Here is a 19260-nt window from a genome sequence, read left to right on the forward strand (position 1 = left end):
TGTGTGATTCGTCTCTTCATGCCGCCAATTTGATCTTCCTTCGTCAGCCTCGGCCATTTTTCAACGAAACTGGTCTCGTTTCCGCACCCCTCAGATTTGCTTTGTGCAATCCCTCCTTGACCCCTTAAACGCCCACATTTCGGACATCCTTCCGCTATGCGCCAATTCTTCATCTATTAACATTGTCTTCGATGACATCTTTCCTAAACATGCAAAGTTAATGTCTTTTCATTTACTGAGCGGTTTGTTACAGGATTACTTGCTGCGTTTTAAATCTCATATGCTCATAGCGAAAGATGCCTCACAGTGTGAAGAAAAGGCCGGTGTTGGCATTTTCTCCATCTCTCTTGACTGGTCATTCTCACTCCGCCTTCCCGATTACACCCCTATTTATTTGGCCGAATTTTTAGCAGTAGTCTTGGCTTTGCGCAAATTAAACAGCTCTTTGTCTTCTGTCATAATTATGACGGATTCATTATCGTTGTGTTCCTCTCTAATCGCGCCTACAACATCTCAGGCTCTACACTTATTCAAATGCTTGATTCCTCCCCACGTGTGTTCGTTACGGTTGGTCTGGGTGCCTGGGCACAGGGGAATCTATATGAATGAGGTTGCTGATACCCTGGCGAAGGCATCTCTTCAAGGCCCAGTCGTATCTGTGCTTCCACCCAGCGCATATATTACTGCGGCCAGATTTCGCAGGTATCTGCTCTTGAAAGAATTCGCAGAATCAGCTCTGACCTCCTCTCCCGAATTCCGGCATCTCCTTTACCCATGGAGCTGTAAAGGATGGCGATCACGCAAGCTTGAGGTTTTCTTCACGCGTCTACGTTGTCGCGTGCCTCACTTAAACTTCTACCTTTACATATCTGGTCTGGCGGTCTCCCCATTGTGCCCGTTCGGCAGAGAACATGGAACGATAGATCATTTTTTGCTGACCTGCCGCCGTTTCTCCTCTTTACGGAGCCGCCTGCTGGAGCATCCGTTACGACAGCTAGGTCTAAGTCTGTCAGCTGGGCTTGCTCTGTCTCTTGGGGCTTGCTCCCTTGGGCACAGTAACTGGAATGTGCTCTCCGCCATGCAAAACTTCCTTACAGACACTAAACGGCTGCCGTCTTAAGCTCTGTTCTTTCTCATGATCAATATTTCTCTGCGCCGCAAGCTTTCCGAAACATGGAACTTTTAGCCCCGCTCTCAATTTCAGTCACCGATCTCACAGTAATTGTTTAGCTTATTTCAATTACACATCTGAATTTCTTTCATTTATTTCCTAAATTCAATTATTATTATTATTTTTAATCCATCATTATTTTCTTGTTTAACATTCTGAGCACCTATCAGTCGCCGCCTGTGTCTTGGCCAATCCCCCGCAGTGGGTACGTGCCATTATTTAGAGGACAACAACAACAACAGCTGAGATACTACTCCAAGCCGTCGGTTCCTTGCGTACCAAGTTACCTCTGCCCCTTTCTACTGCTGCTTCTAGCCGCCACGTATCATTTGGTGGAGGTTGCTAAATTCGATCCCCGACCTCAAGCTGGCTCTCCGCCGTGGCCGCCGTCTCGCCAACATGTCTACCGAGTCCGAGCCATCTCCCTCTCCGTCAACACCGCCAGCGGTCGTCGTCGCCCACCACCGCGAACCGGGCACGTTCTGTGGTACAGACGACGTTGATGTGGACGACTGGCTGGCCCTTTACGAACGCGTCAGCACGCACAACAGGTGGGACCCAACGCTGATGCTCGCTAATGTGATATTTTACCTGACCGGCACCGCGAGAGTGTGGTTCGAAACCCACGAAGATGACTTGACCTCATGGGACATCTGTAAGCAGAAGCTCCGCGACCTCTTCGGAAAACCCATCGGCCGCCAACTCGCCGCCAAGAAGGCACTCGCGTCACGCGTCCAAACTTCCTCCGAGACATACATAGCCTACATACAAGACGTCCTCGCCTTGTGCCGTAAGGTTGATAAAGACATGTCCGAGGTAGATCGAGTTGGCCACATACTGAAAGGCATTGCCGACGATGCCTTTAATCTGCTTCTACGCAAAGACTGTTCCACGGTCGCTTCTGTTCTTGAGGTGTGCCGGCGTTTCGAGCAAGCCGAACACCGGCGCATTTCTCACCGTTTTGACCGGCTGCCGAACACTGCTGCTAGCTCCTCCTGTGATGATCTGCCAACATTGCGGCAGCCTTCCGACCCGGCTATCTTAACCCGTATCGTGCGCCGCGAACTGGAGGCGATGACGCCCGCTGTTTCTTCCTTGCCACTGTCGGACAACACCTTGGCCCTCATCCAAGCCGTCGTTCGCCAGGAGGTTGCGAACATGGCCGTCCCTTCTCCTCGCGCCGTGGACAACGCTCATGCCAGCCCGGACCCTCCAGTGATCGCAGCTGCCACTTACAGTCGCAGCTACTCGCCTCGGTACCGATATCGCCATCCTGCCGAATGGCGTACCTCTGATGGCAGGCCGATCTCTTTTACCTGCTCTCGCGTCGGACACATCTCCCGTCACTGCCGCAGCCGTTGGTCCCCGCCACCTCGCCCCTACTCCTTCGTCGACCGCCGCAACGACTACGGCCCGCGCCACTTCACACCACGTCCCGATCCGCTCCGTGACGAGCCCGCTCCGCACGCTCGTGGGTCCAGCCGCTCACCTTCCCCATTAGGCCGCCGCTCCCGTTCTCCTACCACACGCCGCAGCCCTTCTCCTTCGACCTCCCGCCACTTCTCGGAAAACTAGCCGATGCAGCCCCCGGAGGTGACGCTGCATCATTGACCCGGCCTGAAAATCCTCTCTTGACCCCCGCTGCCCAACGTAATCTCTTGAATGTTCTCGTGAGTGGTGTCCCGGTCCTTGCCCTCATTGATACTGGCGCCCAAGTGTCTGTTCTGAGCTCTTCTTTGCGCCGCCGTCTGAAGAAAGTTTTAACGCCTGCCGCCATGTCCACGGTTCGCGTCACCGATGGCAGCCCCGCTGCCTTGATTGGAATGTGCACTGCGAGAGTCAGCATTCCCGGACGTCATATCCCCGTTCTGTTCACCGTCCTGACCAGGTGCCCTCAGGATATAATCCTTGACCTTGACTTTTTAACCGCCCATTCAGCTATTATTGACTGTTCCTCAGGCCTTCTCCGATTGGATCTGCCCCTGTGCAATGACGACTCCACCAGCTCACCTCGCCTTCAATCCACCGAGTTTGCTCGTCTCCCGCCACAAGCTGCTGTCTACATCCCTATGTCGCCTTCTCCTCCCGCCCCTGATGGAGACTACGTCGCCTGCCCTATCACCGCTGTGATTCTGAATCGTAACGTCCTCTTTCCCCACACCATTGTCCACATCACCAACAACTGCACCTGCCTCCCTGTCCTCAACTTCAGCCTGTCCCCTCAGGTACTTCCGACCGGCATTTCACTTGCTGATCTGTCCCCATTGACCGATTGCACAGTTTCTGCCCTGGCTCCTGACCCAACGACTGCCGTCTCCAATGTCCCTACATCGCAGCCCTCCTGTGATGATTCTATTTCCAGGATGATCGCGGCCGATCTGCCCTCTGCTAATTCTACAGCTCTTCACACCCTCTTGTCCTCCTACAGTGATATTTTTTACTTTGGGGACCGTCCCTTGGGTCAAACCTCTGTTGTCGCCCACTACATTGACACCGGCGAGGCCCGCCCTATTCACAGACGGCCCTATAGGGTCTCCCTCGCAGAGCGCCGTGTTATTCAGGCAGAGGTGGACAAGATGCTGGCCCGCAACATCATCGAGCCTTCGAGTAGTCCTTGGGCGTCCCCTGTCGTGCTTGTTGAAAAGAAAGATCAAACCTGGCGATTCTGCGTCGATTACCGCCATGTGAATGCCGTCACAAAGAAAGACGTCTACCCTTTGCCCCGAATTGACGACGCTCTCGACTGCTTGCACGGCGCCAGCTACTATTCCTCCATCGATCTTCGCTCAGGGTACTGGCAGATCGCTGTCGATGAACGGGATCGGGAAAAAAAACGCCTTTGTCACCCCGGACGGCCTGTGCAATGCCCCTGCGACCTTCGAGCGCATGATGGACTCCCTCCTGCGCGGCTTTAAGTGGACGACATGCCTCTGCTACTTAAATGACGTGATTGTTTTTTCGTCCACATTCCAAAGCCACCTGCATCGCCTTTCACTTTCAGCCATCCTTGCCGTCTTCCGCCGCGCTGGTCTTCAGCTGAACTCGAAGAAATGTACCTTCGGCCGCCGTCAGCTCAAGGTCCTTGGCCTCTGGGTCGATTCTGCTGGGATCCAACCCGACTCCGACAAAGTCCGCGCCGTGCGTTCATTTCCTACTCCGCGCTCCTCCGGTGATGTGCGCAGCCTTCTCGGCCTATGTTCCTATTTCCGCCGGTTCATCCAGAACTTTGCGGAAATAGCCCGACCTCTTACCACGCTCCTCAAGAAGGACATCCCGTTCTCTTGGGGACCCCCCCCCCCAAGCTGACGCCTTCAGAGCCCTTATCAGTGCCATCACTGCTCCACCTGTGTTGGCGCACTTTGATCCTTCAGCCCCTACGGAACTTCGGACCGATGCGAGCGGCCATGGCATTGGTGCCCTACTTGCTCAGCGGCAACGCAACAAGCTTCGCGTTATTACGTACGCCAGCCGTCTCCTTTCTGTGTCAGAACGCAACTATTCTATCAACGAGCGGGAATGCCTCGCCCTGGTTTGGGCTATCGCAAAATTCCGCCCTTACTTGTTTGGGCACCCTTTCTCTGTTATCACGGATCACCACGCCTTATGCTGGCTTTCTTCGCTCAAAGACCCTATTGGCCGGCTGGGGCGCTGGGCTCTTCGCCTTCAAGAGTACACATTTTGTGTCGTCCACAAGTCCGGCCTCTTGCACCAGGACGCGGATTGCTTGTCCCGTTACCCTGTCGATGCGTCTTCCTCCAACGAATGCGAGGCTGACGCCTGCGTCTTATCCATCTCGGCCTTCCGCAACATTGCGCAAGAACAGTGCTTGGATTCTTCGCTACGTTCCCTCATCGACCGCCTCACTGCCAACCGCTGTGATGCTCCCTCGTCCCGTTTGTGCTCCATGAGAACGTCCTCTACCGGCGCAATATGCGGCCTGACGGCGCTGACCTCTTGCTCGTGGTCCCTCAACACCTGCGCAGCAGCGTCCTTGGGCAGCTTCATGACGTTCCCACGGCCGGTCATCTCAGAGTCTCCCGCACCTGCGACAGCGTGCGCCGCCGCTTCTTTTGGACCGGTCTATACCGTTCTGTCCGCCGTTATGTGGCCGCTTGCGAGCTGTGCCAACGACGAAAGACGCCCTCGGTTCTCCCTCCCGGACACCTTCAGCCGATTCCCATCCCCGTAGACCCGTTTTCCCGTGTCGGCCTCGACCTGCTCGGCCCTTTTCCGGTGTCTGCTATCGGAAACAGATGGATCGCGGTCACGACGGACTACTCCACGCGCTACGCTATTACTCGAGCGATCCCAACCAGCTGCGCAACTGATGTCGCTGACTTTCTCCTTCACGACGTCATACTCCACCACAGTGCTCCCCGTCACCTGCTCACCGATCGCGGCCGCTGCTTTCTTTCCAAAGTGGTCGCCGAACTGCTCCGCTCCTGCTCCGTCCGTCATCAATTCGCCACGGCCTACCATCCGCAGACGAACGGCCTCACTGAACGTCTGAACCGTACCCTCACCAACATGATTTCCATGTACGTCTCCGACCATCACCGCGACTGGGATATTAGCCTCCCATTTGTTACATTCGCCTACAATTCTACGCGTCACGATACAGCCGGTTTCTCCCCTTTTTACCTTCTCTTCGGCCGCGATCCTTTGCTGCCCTTCGACAGTGTACTGCCCGCCACCGCCTCCACGAGTCCTTACGCTCGGGACGCCATCGCTCGCGCCGACGCTGCCCATCTTGTCGCCCGCGAGCGGCTGTCGGCCTCCCAAGTCAATCAGAAACGACGTCATGACTGTCGCCGTCGTGAAGTCATCTACTCTCCTGGCTCCCTTGTGTTACTCTGGGTCCCTTCCCGCCGTGTGGGCCTTTGTGAAAAACTGCTCCCCCGATATACAGGCCCTTATCGGGTCGTACGTCCGGTGACCGTGGTGACGTACGAGATCACCCCGCTACATCCCCCATCCCCGGCCGCTGCACCCCGCACCGACATCGTCCATGTGTCCCGCCTCAAACCTTACAACTCGCCGTCTACCTGGCCTGTGTAGTGCGCACCGGGACGGTGCTTTTGCCGCGAGGGGGGGTCATGCTACGGACGCTGGGAGGGCGACGAAGTGGTTTGTCTGAGGTGCGCGCTTGTGTGCTGAGAGACTACTCCAAGCCGTGGGTTCCTTGCGTAGCAGGTTACCTCTGCTGTTTCTACTGCTGCTTCTAGCCGCCACGTATCAGTATTCCCAGCCGTTTAGCTGTTTTGTTGAGTTACTTTATCTCATTCACCAGGTTACGAAGATTTCTATATTACCACAGCTTGGGTTAGTTCTCACGTGAAGATATGGGAGATATAGGTGTTCATTAAGTGAGGCCATTTTTCTGTAAGCTGACGACAGTTTTCATGCACAGATTGGTTGGAAAATGAAGGCAGATAACAATGGCAGACGTTTTTTAATCTAAAGTTAATGGCATCGTAGTTTTCACTGTTATAGTCGAATATGAGTTCGGGCGTTAGGCTGCTTTGGTGTGAGAGCAATACGATATTGAAATGGAATCGTTTATGACCACTGAAACCGTCCGCGATGGTGATCGGGCTTACACTGTCTTGTTACGGTTCTGAAATCGATAAGGCAAACTTTCACGCCGGTTCTCTATCTCGATGGCTCTTTGCCAGCTTTAAACTGATAGCGGCCAAAAGCGGCAGACATTGCGTTAGGCGACCGCCGAGAACACTTGTTGCTATCGCCGAAACCGAGTTCTTTAGTTCTGTGCGGACGCGAGTCAGCCCAATAAAGAGTTTCCTTTAGAAGCCCTTTTCGTTGCCTTCCTGCCTGTCGGACGGCCGTCATACACTACGTGACATCATGCGGACGTCGAACAGAATGCCTGCTGTTGTGGGCCGCGGTTAATTGAAAGCTGGCAAGGAATCATCCGCATACGGCGCCAAAGCAACAACAATCTGGAACAACGTGGAAACAGTCGCGCGAGCTGGGATCATTTAAGATAAGTCCAATAGTATGTCACGTCAAGAAAAGATAAGAGCCAAGTGCCAGCGGCTATGAGCGTGCGCAAACAAACAGTATACAAAGATTCGTGGTATTACGGAAAGTCGAGGATGCGCAGTGTCACCGCAAGAAGGCTGGGGATAATTTTACGCTTCGTGAGCAACCGCTCTTCGATTTTCAATCGGGTAGATTGTGTGACTGTATCGGAAGCAGCGCCATATATACTGTTGTAGTCGCGACGAGCGAAGCAGAGGCAGAGCGACTAAGCAACATGTTTATTCGGCATGCTGGGCCGTACAGATTAAGATACACGCACGAGCGATCTACTCGCTGACTTCTTAACAAGTGCAACGCTCCCACTCTCGGCGTTGCCATTCACACACGTCACAGCATCACGTGACATTAAATACCAATCGCACACAATGAGATCACATGACACTTCCTTCCCTTTCCCCCTAACTGTTTTATACCAGCTGTATGGGGTATAACGATCAGGAGGCTTCCGAGAACGAGCACTGCGCCGAAGAGGTGGGGTTTCCGGAGGTGGCGCATGCTCCCGGAGCGGTGGTGCAGGCAGCGTGGACCTTGCAGGCGAACTGGCGTTCTGTCCCCGCAACGTAGATGCTTGGGCAGGCTGTGGTGCTGAGGAATCCTGTGGTTCAGACGTATCTAAGGAAGGGATCTTAGTAGACGACTCTTCCGGTACAGAATCAGGCACTGAACTAGGCACAGAAGGATACACAGTTGGCCCGGATTGAACACTTTGAAACGAACACGGACGTAGGTTGTCAGCATGCACAAACCTCTGTTCCTGCCCTATTCTAACATTGTATGTGGATGCACTGCACCGCTGTTCTACAACGCCTCGCAACCACTTCGATTCCCCAGGACGTAGTCCTTGCACGAGCACATGGTCGCCTTCCTCAAATGATCTCCATGACCGCCCTCTCTCGTTAGCCTTCTCTTTCGTCTGGTAGAACCTGTCGTCCATACGCTTTTCCAAGTTCGGTTGAAGAAACGTCAGGCGTGTGCGCGGCTTCCATGACAGAAACAATTCCGCGGGTGTCAGCCCCGTGGTTGTGGTTGGTGTGTTTCGGTACGTGAACAGAAATTGTTCAACCCGATGTTGCAAGGTTTTCTTGATCCCTGTTCTTCTCTCGTCGAGAACCTGTCGCAAAAGGTCCCGCTTAATGGTCTGTACGTACCGCTCTGCGCTTCCATTTGATCCCAGCAAACCACAAACCTCCCATAGATGTCCAGATTAAGTCTGAACGTCTATGTACCAAACCAAAATCTCTCAGACATCTTATCTACCAACCTTTTTTCGTGGAAAAGCTGCAGACGTACCCACGACATCATATCTGCCTTAACCTAGACTTCTCGTAGATATTACTTGTCACGTCCTGGGTATGTAAGCGAGATATATAATTTAAGAATTCCATATTTTTCAATCGTTCGATATTTCGTGTTGCCTTAATGCATTTAAAGTGTGAAATCGCTGTTGACTACAAATTGGAGGCATGACCAGCGCTGCCTGTGTTTTTGTGTTTTTTCGTGCTCGCTTCACGGCAACATCCTGCCTAGAAAGAAGAAAAATACGGGAAGTAGTAAAGACAAATCTGAATGCACACGCATCAGGTTTCTGACTCAACTGTACGCAGTTGGTTTGAAATGCCAGTCACTTTGGTCAGGATTCGCATTGTTATTTCATTACTATTCTTACATTCAATTTATACCTTGTGCTACAGCCTGCAAGCTATCTCAACCACACTGAAAAGTGAGGACACACTAAAAAACTTGTTTGTTATTTAGCAGCCAGGGCTATATAATAACCATTTTTTCTGATTAAGCATGTTTTATTCAACTTATCCAACTATTTAAAATACAAGAATTGGTTCAGTTCAATTTTTGGGAGTTATTTTTTTTTCAAAAATGTCTTAAATCTGCTAATCGCGCTAGCAATGATAACTATTGGAATGTTGAGCTGAGGGAAGCTTAGGCATTTGTGTTGCTGAATGTGTGACCTCATATTTCTTGAGAATAAACTTCTTGAGTCCCGCTTTTTATCATCATGTCAACACTGTAATCATGTCCAGTGCAGGCCAAAAATTTCTCCAGTTAACCCTGTGTCAGCGGCGGCCCAGCAAACTTCCGAACCTCATCTGCCCACCTGCCCTGATCCTCTCTGCTGTGCTTGCATTCTCTCTGAATCCAGCCCGTTACCCTAATGATAATAGACCCTTTCGAAAATTCAGCGCCATCTGGTGTGTGGTGCGCAAACCGCGGTACCTCCGCCATTACTTGGGCATACGCCTGCCGGTATGCGCTCGGGCCAGATTGAAAAGTACGGCGCCCGGCGAAGCCACAACAAGCTCAATTTTCTTGTTTCTGTGTCCTAGCCATGTTCCTTGACATTGGCTCTCTGCACCAAGCTATAGTCGCGATGCCGGCATGCTGCTGTGTGCCTTTCTGCAGCCAGCGCGGCGAAGAGACGCGCACGGTAACAAGCTGTGTTTCCAGAGCACGGAGCGCACGGAGTAGCTGCATGCTTCTTTCTTCTCGTCCGTGACCTGTTCGTTTTCACATTAAAATAAATGATATAAGTATTAAAAGAGCAGCGAAAAGTTCCTTCTACCGTGCAGCCGCTCCGCTGTATAGTGAGCACAAAAATAAAGGTGCCACCTTCGGCGCACTCGAGGACATGCATTCCGATGCTGGCGACTGTTTCGGCGCGTCACAAAATCAAAACGTAGCTCAAACGCGCTTGTTTTGGATTTTCATGTATCCACGTCCATTCAGAGAGAGTTCCGTGTGCGCGAAAAAGAGCACGACGATGCGGCGCGGCGAGGAGCGCCGTCGTTCTCTCCGTTGCGAGCATGCAGCAAACGACGGCGACATAGGCGGAGTGCAGCAGCAGCAGCTTTGTGTTTTCGTTCGGTCAGGGCCTATGCACTCTGGCTAAGGCAGGAGACACATGTCCGGCAACACGCTTCGGTCGCCGCTTCCGAACTGCCACACCACAGCAAGCAGGGACACACGCAGCGGCAAGCACTGCTGCGCCGCTCTGCCCAAGCTCCGCCCACAACCGGTGTCGCACTTCGCCGCAGCGCAGCAGTGCCTGAGTGCTGCTTGGCTTGGTGTACAAATATTGCAAGAAAAAACGGCATCGCCTTGTTATCAGAAGGACTGCCAGCTATACTCGAGCGGCGACAAAGCATGCCAGCAGATGTTGCGAGCTTTCGGCAACGGCACCGCTCGCGGGCGCTCCGGGCGAAGAGCTCTGCGGCTGCCTGTCTGCCGTGGTCGTCGCTAGGCCTATAGGCTGCTTCGCATCGAAGCGGCAGAGGCCGGCGCTTCGGAATTCGCCTGCGCTATGATTGAAGGCCTATTCTTCACTCCGCTTTGCTGTCAACAGCATCATTTCACAATAAAATAATAGTATGGTCAATTTCTACGGCGCCTTCAGCAGCGGAGCTAGCGGGAGCCAGTCGAGCCGGACCCCGGCGTCGGGCCAGCGGCAGCTTCGAGGCGGTTCTCGCAACAAATTCGCTCGTACCACAGTTGCCACTTTTACCAGCAACTCGGTATTGACCAATGACCCAGAAAAATGGTATATTTTCTCATTTCCCTATCCTAGGGTTTATTATTTACATCGAGAACATTCATTAGCTCGTTTTTATGACGCCGGCAGACGGGATCCAGGCTGGCCGGCCGGCAGGCTCGGCTTACTTCACGTTCGCACAAGAAAATACAAAACAGCCATGCTACCAGAAAGGATGCTTGCTAGATTCTAGCAACGACAGCATGCCTCTGCTAGAGTGTAGCTTTCGGCAACGACACCGCCTGCGGCAACGCCGGGCGACGAACTGCGCGCTGGTCCCCGACTGCCCTAGTCGTCGCTAGGCCTAGATGGTGAACAACTACAACGCGACTGATTTCGCACCGACGGCTAGCGCACCGGCACTGCTGATCGAGCGCCCGTATCCGGATCCACACGCATTTCTCCCTGCAGTGCGCCTGCTCGTAGTCGAGTCCGGTCCAAGTGTTGTTAACCCTCCTTTATCGACAGTTGATTCGACCTGCAAGGTGGCACGGCAACGCGCACTGTCGACGGCTCGCAGCGATACAGGCTTGTAGCTTCGCTGAGAGGTGCGGCCGGACGATAGGAGTCCAAAAGCCTTTCCGAAAATACGCCCGGAATGACAGTCAGGTCCCTCGACCACTGCAAATTTTCCGCCTGTCAACGGATCGCAGTAATACCGGCTTGTAGCTTCGCTGAGAGGTGCGGCCGGACAATAGGAGTCCAAAAGCCTTTCCGAAAATCCGCCCGGGATGACAGTCAGGTCCCTCGACCACTGCAAATTTTCCGCCATCGCTTTCACAAACGCAACCAGACATGCCACAAGGTGGAAACTAGTGCAAAGGCTGTGCAGAGCGCTATAGCTGCGCGTCTTCCAGCCAAAGGTGCCCAAAATATGGCGCCCGGCGCCGACTAAAGTTGCTGATGATGATGCCTGCCGAGTTACCAGACTGAATTTTCTAAAGGGTCTATTGGTCATCTTGCCTTCATGCTACATGCGCTGCCCATATGCCTGTTCTATGCTGCGGACAGGCGGCGGCGGGGAAAGTGCGGTGAATTGTCTAAGCCGCCATCGCGTTGTAGTTCGTATCGTATTTTATCAATAATAGCGCAAACTGCGCATTGCGATTGCAGCTGTGAAAAAAGTAATATGCTACAATTTAAAAATAATTAACTTATTTTTCATGCCACACAAAGCCTGCTACTAAGTACAAAAAAGAGACGATACAAAATATGTGACAGTTTCGCACATCCGCACGAGGCTAGGTTCAGCCATGGCGGCAGTGGTAGAGCGCAGGGCGTGTGCGATTTCAATCGTGTTCCGTGGGAACATTGTGTTTGAAGAACCTCGACACAGAATTAATTATTCCCTTATTATTGCTGGCGAGATTGTTCAACCGTTCTTTCCTTGATGGAGCTGAAGGAAGACAGTTTGCTTGCTTTTACTACTCGGGGAAGTGGACCCGTCAGTACGAATTAGGACTACAAGTCGTTTTCACCGGCTGGGATCGTGACCTTTCTTGGTGCGTACTCAGTCTGTTTACTCATTGAATTGTATTTTATGCTATTTTTGCGTTCGTAATGAAGAAATTCTAACGCATTTATCGGCACGTTATATTTTTACGCTCACTGGTTTGGCTGTTTTGCCAAACTCGCTGTGTATTGAAACAAAGGCTGGTGATGTATGCAACTGGCCTCTACTACCGAAATGTGGGCATGCGTTCGGATGGTGTGCCGAAGTGCGTGTGCAAGCACACTCCGCTCAGCACGACTGCCTTTTAGTGCTGCAAGGGCAACCTTAAACGCTTCATAGACTTGCGTCGGTAAAAGTGGCGTAAATTACTGGGTTTGTTTGTTGTGGTTGCTGTGCCATTCTCTTGTCACCTGTAAAAGTGAACAATTATGCTTTCTTTTGCAGCAACCCTGGCCTATTGGGCTCGGCTGAAAGAGTATTGATGCCACCGCAGCTGTTAACCTGACGATAATGCTCAACGAGAAGATTCAGTGAAAGCGCCGAGCGCAATAAAATACTGACGCACTAGGAAGTCATCTGCAGTGTTATGGGCTCCCATGATGGCCATGTACTCGCTTACTCAACTGTATTTGAGCTAGCTGGAGTGCTTGGACGTCCCGACGACTCCATAGGGAAGTCTGTGGCTGGACTGCAGTAGGTCTCCGTTCCATCTGGAATTGTAACAGGTGTCAGCTGCATCTCGTATTGCAGCTGGTTCCAGTCTGGAAATGTGTCTCTTAAAACAGTAGGACTGGAACCAGTTAGAAATTTTCACCTGGATATTGATCTATGTATAGTCATATTCTCTTTATATAGACGTCTAGGCTACGTAGGCTGGGCGTACTTACATGTTCACAAATATCTGATAAATGTAGAGCGTGATGTCTGCAGTACGTACCTACAACGTGAACTGGACCCCAATTTTCATGTTGTAGGTACGTAGATTTTTCGTAAACGGTACTAATATGGATGTCTAATGGAGGTGTCTAATGTCCAGCGTAAATATCTCGCTGATGTCTATGGTACGTTTTATGGTTTACTGGGATGCGTTGTGGTACGGTGGCGTCCTGGTATGCCGCACCCCATTCCTGTGGAGAAAGTCTGCGAAATTCTTGGCACAGAACTGTGGACCATTGTCCATAACTACTTCTTCCGGCAGGCCGTAGGACGCAAAGACACTCCGTAGCTTTTCAATCGTCTTCTCGGTAGAGGTGGGTGGCATGACGAACACTTCTGTCCACTTGGAATGCACATTCACTAGGACTAGGAGCCATTGGTTATCTGTAAAAGCAAAGTCCAGATGGATTCTTTGCCATCTGCGAGTTGGCCAACCCCAAGTTAGCAGTGGAATACGTGGCGGAGCATTTTGTGTTAACTGACACGTGTCACAGCTTTTCACAATCTGCTCAATGTCCTCCGTGAGCTGAGGCCACCACACAAAGCTACGGGCGAGCATTTTCATTCGCGTCATCCCGGGGTGTCCTTCGTGCAAAAGATGCAACACCTTTTTGCGCAACCCACGAGGTATAATCACTCGATTTCCCCATGTAACACACTGATGATCTACAGATAGCTCATGTCGGCGGCCAGCCACTCATCGTATAACACAGCACTTTCGACAATACTCTGTCAGTTCGAGTGCACTTCTGAATTTCAACAGCAGACAACGGCACTTCATCAACAACTGAAAAGAAATGTGCATAATCCGAGACATCGTTGCGATTTGCAAGTGGTAACCGTGAAAAACCGTCAGCATTTCCAACCTCTCGACCTTTGCGGTAAACCCAACGATAATCGTACGCTGCAAGCAGTAAAGCCCAGCGTTGCATGCGGGCTGCTGTCATCACTGCCCACGAAACACAAAACGTCCTACGAACGTCTCAGAACAGCTTCAAATAACTACAAACGTCTTGCGCTGTGTTCAAACGTCTCATAGATGTCGACAAGCAGAAGTTTCCTCTGCGACGTCTCTTAAACATCTGCAGTCAGACGTTTGCTGTGAAACTTCTCTGAAACATCTGTAGTCAGATGTTTTCTAGACTTGTTTCTAACACGTGGAACTTGAGACCACGTCAAGGAGATGCGCCAGTAATCAGAAGAGTTGCCACCGTGGATTAAACATGCTGTAAATCACGGCACATAAATTAGATGGCTCTCTTGCTTGACGTTTTGAAGAGCAGGCGCGCCGGTGCGAAGACCGCTCTTTGTATTCGAACACAGAAAGCGCGTTTTCTCCTACGGAGCCCGAATCACGTTCCACATCGAGTGCAGCTAACCCGCCACTCGTAAGGCTGGATTTAGGTAACATATAATGGCCCTGAAAGCCGACGGTAGTTACGCGAGTGAAAAAATTTGCTTCATGTTGCGAACGCCTCTGTTACGCCTCGGCTAGCTGGCGGCAGCATGCGGATTTACAGGCGCAGCGCACGCTGCCTTCGCCGCCTTCCCGCCGCCTTCGCCGAGCTCGCTCGCCGCTGTTTATCGCGCAGATCACCCGCGCGCTATCTTTTCGTGGCGGCGTATCTTGGAGGCAATCTTTCTTGAGTCACGCCGCAGCTTGCTGCTTGGTGTCGCTCCGCACGGTGGCGATGCAGGATAGTTTGCCAAAGTGGTTTTAACCGTTTAAAGCAGAAAAAAATCTTAGTGGAAGCTGCAAGTGCTTAGTTTTACATGAAAGTATTAGATTCAATTTGTTTTTTGGTTCTTTGATCATTTGTTTATTTTTACGTTTAGAAATTTAGTACTTCATTTGGTCATTTGGCGTTGCAGAGGCTAGCGATAGCTACGCGCGCGAAGCCGATGCTGCGCACGTTGTAGTACGTTTCGCTGCGCACTTTTTTCCGCGCTGGTTGGCACTTCACGCCGCTGCAGTTTGCATTTTCCCCTTTTTCTGCGGTATCGTTTACTACCAGAGTTGCACTGAGATGTGAGCCTCGTTTTCCGCAAAAGTAAGTAACCTTCTGTGGCGAAAGTTTCCGCTTTGCCGGCTAAGCCACTAACGCGCCTGATTGAACCTTTGGTTTACAAATCACAAAACAGTATCAGCCAGTGTTTTACATACCAAAGTGCAGCGTTGAATGTATTAAAACAGGGCATTTGCATGTATTTGAGCTTTTGTTAAGTGGATACAGCTAGGCTGCTATCGCATGCGAGTTGCTTTCTTTACCAAGGCGATGACAAGGTGAACGTGACAAAGCTTCAAACCAACCAGCTTTGTTTAAGCGTACCTTGATAAGGCGCGAATTTTTTGCTACACATTGATTAAAGTCTGTGCTCTTGCAATCTGGCAAGGTTTTATTCTTGCCAAGGACTCTCATCTGGCCACCTGTGTGCTCCAATTCTTGCTGTGATTGCCGTCAGTGAAACTCGCGTTAAAAAGGCTTTGGTTATCTTAACTGCGTCAAGCTTTTATTTCATTGCGATTGAGAGCCCCGGCACAAAGGTAGTTTACTCAGTGGTGCTGCTCCCCAAGCAACCACAGATATCCGTCGGATGTCCGAGCTAGATCCGAACGTCCTTTGTCGAGATCGGGCGTCCATCGGACGTACGAACACAATCCGATTTTGGATATCCGTATTCGTACATCCGCCGGACGTACGGGCAGTGTCCACTTTTGTATATCCGCATGAGAGACGAGGTGCACGTCCGAAGGATGTAAGGCCGAGTATTTTCCCAGGCCATGAGTATGGACGTTTTTTATTTCACAGAAAATTAGCGTCTTTCGTGTATGTATACTATTTTATTTGCATCAGTTGGAGGGTTTGACGAGATGTTTGTAAATTGGTGCGATTCCACTCCTACCTGCAGTGCAAGAGCCGCCAACGAGCTAAATTTATCTAAGAGGAGAAGCAGGTGTTGCAGAATTTTGCAAGAACTCAATGACTAGTTTTATATTTATAAAACTTCTCCAAATTGGTGGAGTTGTGCGACATGTCCACCGGTTTGCTAGCTAAACTTGCCATTGAAACCATTCGTAAGAATCAAAACTCCCGTGCATTGTGCTATCACCATCATCATAGATGTCAGTTCGCGGTCAGTCCAATCCAATCCATCAGTACGGCTCCGTAGCGCTGTTGTTGATTTGCCGCGTAGTGTTGTCGCGCAGAGCTTTACAGCTCTGTTATTATAATGTGTGGCTTTGTTCGGTCTGTGGATGAAAGTAGTATGTAACTTAAGCAATTCGAAAGATACGGGATGCGCCTGAAGCTCTTCTGGAACACCGGAATCCCGTAATGCGTCGACCTTGGTTTAAAGGAGGCTTAGTGCACATGTGATTGCCTACGAAGGTATGTATCCAGTACACTTTTTGAACTTGCTTCTAGGACAATGCAGCATGCTCATATAAAATTCGTTCACAGGACAGTGGGAGCAGTAAGCGCGAGGAGATGGCTTCCACAAGTGTGTGCTGTTCTCAGACTTTCGGGAGCCTACATCACTCAGCTGCGGGAGCCCTCAACTCGCGCGGCTAATTCCCACTCCTCTTCAAAGATGCGGGACGGAGTATTTTCGCATCTTGTTAATTTTTAAGGCATCGCTAGGTTCACTGTGCCTATATAAAGAGCGACAACTCGCGAAAGGCAGACCATAGGAAGCACGTGTACTTCGCAGTGGTTCGCAACGGAAGCTTTGCGGCTTTCTGTGCACAGTCGCGTAAAGTGCTGCGCAGGTTAGTGCCCTAAGGCCCATGAGAATAAGTAAAGAACAGATACATTGTCAAATATGGTGTGGAAAAGTGACAGCTGTTATTGCCTTATACTTATTGAGGTGTTTGTTGAAGTGCATTGTCTGTTATACTTGCAGCATTAAACACTTCTATTAATCGGTTCCAATGTTTTTACTTGGGCTGCTGCATTGTGCCATATGTTTCACATGACTGATGTTTGCCGCATTCTTTTTTATTTCAGAAATCCTGTGGGTGGGAAGACTACGGGTGTGTGTCCCAAGCTTGCCACATTTGAAGAGTCACATTAAGAAATTTTCCGAATATAACCCATTGCTCTGCTGATGTATCATCAACCACAATAAAATATGCATGCTATGCATCAAATTGTTTTTGGTTTTATTGCATCGCGCGGAGTGCAAAAAGCACGCATGCACCATATATGCGAATATTCGAGAAAGATCCGCCAATGGACGTACTCAACTGGACGTCCGTCGGCCGGCGAACCGTATACCTTTGGCCACCTTTCGGACGGCCGATGGACGTCTACCCGCTGTTTGCGGATGTTCAGCGGACGTACAGAACATCCGAAACATACCTCTGTCGGCCGTCCGAAGGATATCGGTGGTTGCTTGGGTCTGTATGTGTGCAGGCTGTTTGACAGTGCAGTTAAGTACTACGGCTCTTTGCAGGCATGGCAGCTTTTATTTTTTGGAAAACGATTGCACCGTGCACAGCTGGCGTTGTCCCTACTTCACTGTGTACATTTCGTTTTGGGTACAGGCTGTTCAACAGTGGTTTTCAGAGGACCTCCTTGCCTGCTCAACTTCTCAAGTTTTGTAAGCACACTTTGCAGCTGACACCTTTTCTTTCACTTCATGATTTCTTAGGTGTTTTTCTTGACTTTAGGAAAGCATTCGATTCTATCAAGCACCCGATATTGTTATACAAGTTATATAAATATGGCATTAGAGGAACGGCTCTCACATTAATAAAGAATTACCTCTCAAATCGTCAACAGTACACGAACATTCCGAATGCAAAGTCCAGCTTAGGTCTGATACATTATGGAGTTCCGCAAGGATCAATCCTTGGGCCGCTGTTATTTCTTCTTTATATAAATGATGTAATTAACGTGTCCTCTACACCAGAAATAGTACTGTACGCTGACGATACCAATGTATTCTTCTGCGGACAAGATCTGGAAGCCCTCCAAGTAGAAACCAATATATGGCTGCAAAACTTATCCACATGGCTCTGCACTAACGAACTGCAGTTAAACACTAAAAAAACTAAGTACATTATATTCCGCGCACGTAACAAGTGCATTAAACAAGAAATACTGATTCAATTTTGTGATGAATCTATTGAACGTGCAATATCTCATAAATTTCTTCGCGTCATATTTCACGAACATCTCGACTGGTCCTCTCACATTGAAAAAGTTCGCACAGGTATCTCTAGGTCCATTGGTATCATGTATAAATTAAAGGACCTTTTGCCTATGTGGCTAAAGAAACAACTATACTACACACTGGTACATTCGCGTTTCCACTATTGTCTTCTTGTTTGGGGCACAGCACCTAAAACAAGCATAGAAAACATATACTTATTACAAAAGAAATTTCTGCGACTAATGGATAATGCACCATACCTTAGCCACACTGCCCCATTGTTTTGGAAACACCAATTGCTTACACTGTGGAATGTTATAAACAAAAAGATAGCGTTAGCCACTTACCAACAAATGCATTCTGATCCTGCCGCCTTTTGTCATAAGTATCTCACGAAACCACACAGCTACAACATACGGCACATAAGTTATAATAAGGAAAAAATACGTACTAACTACGGCGCCCAGAAACTTAGCTACAGAATTTCCAGTTTTTTAAACGATCACCATCCTGCTGTAAACATTATTCAAGAAAGCAAATCATTGAAAGCTTTCAAAAATTGCATCACCATGTATCTGTTGTCACTCCAGGCATAACCACTTTTTTTTTCTTTTTTTTATTCTGTTGTCTCTCATAGTACTTCTCCAACTGTAGATAAATGTTTAAGATGAAATTACTGCAGCTCACTGTTAACCAATCCTTTCTGTATTTCCATTTCGTTTTTGTGTCTATTTTACTCGCTGAATGTCTTGTGCTCTCGAATGGGAGCAAGAAGGGCGTGGACTCTTTGTCAGTCATCCTTTTGCCTTTTAGTCTGCGCCCTAGGCAACTGTACCATTGAGTTGTCTAAATAAACACTTTGACTTTGACTTTGTATAGGTCTAGGCTCTTTGCTAATGTTCATTCCACAAGCCCCATTGTTTGTTTGTCCTTTAG

General features: G+C 50.0%; 1 protein-coding gene across 1 annotated transcript; it reads left to right on the forward strand.

Annotated features, from left to right (window-relative positions):
- The first annotated feature begins 1430 nt into the window (after positions 1 to 1430).
- On the forward strand, positions 1431 to 2820 carry LOC149356960 (uncharacterized). The gene has a single exon (XM_089577865.1). The coding sequence runs from the start codon at positions 1571 to 1573 to the stop codon at positions 2744 to 2746; it is 1176 nt and encodes a 391-aa protein (XP_089433991.1). The 5' UTR covers positions 1431 to 1570; the 3' UTR covers positions 2747 to 2820.
- The last annotated feature ends 16440 nt before the right edge of the window (positions 2821 to 19260 follow it).

Source organism: Amblyomma mixtum, chromosome 3 (assembly GCF_055824585.1).
Source record: "Amblyomma mixtum isolate Tamu chromosome 3, ASM5582458v1, whole genome shotgun sequence".
NCBI classification, from domain to species: Eukaryota; Metazoa; Arthropoda; class Arachnida; order Ixodida; family Ixodidae; genus Amblyomma; species Amblyomma mixtum.

What these genes read in the sequence shown, in the direction of transcription:
- LOC149356960 (XM_089577865.1), top strand. Translation starts at nt 1,571, where the DNA reads ATGTCTACCGAGTCCGAGCCATCTCCCTCTCCGTCAACACCGCCAGCG.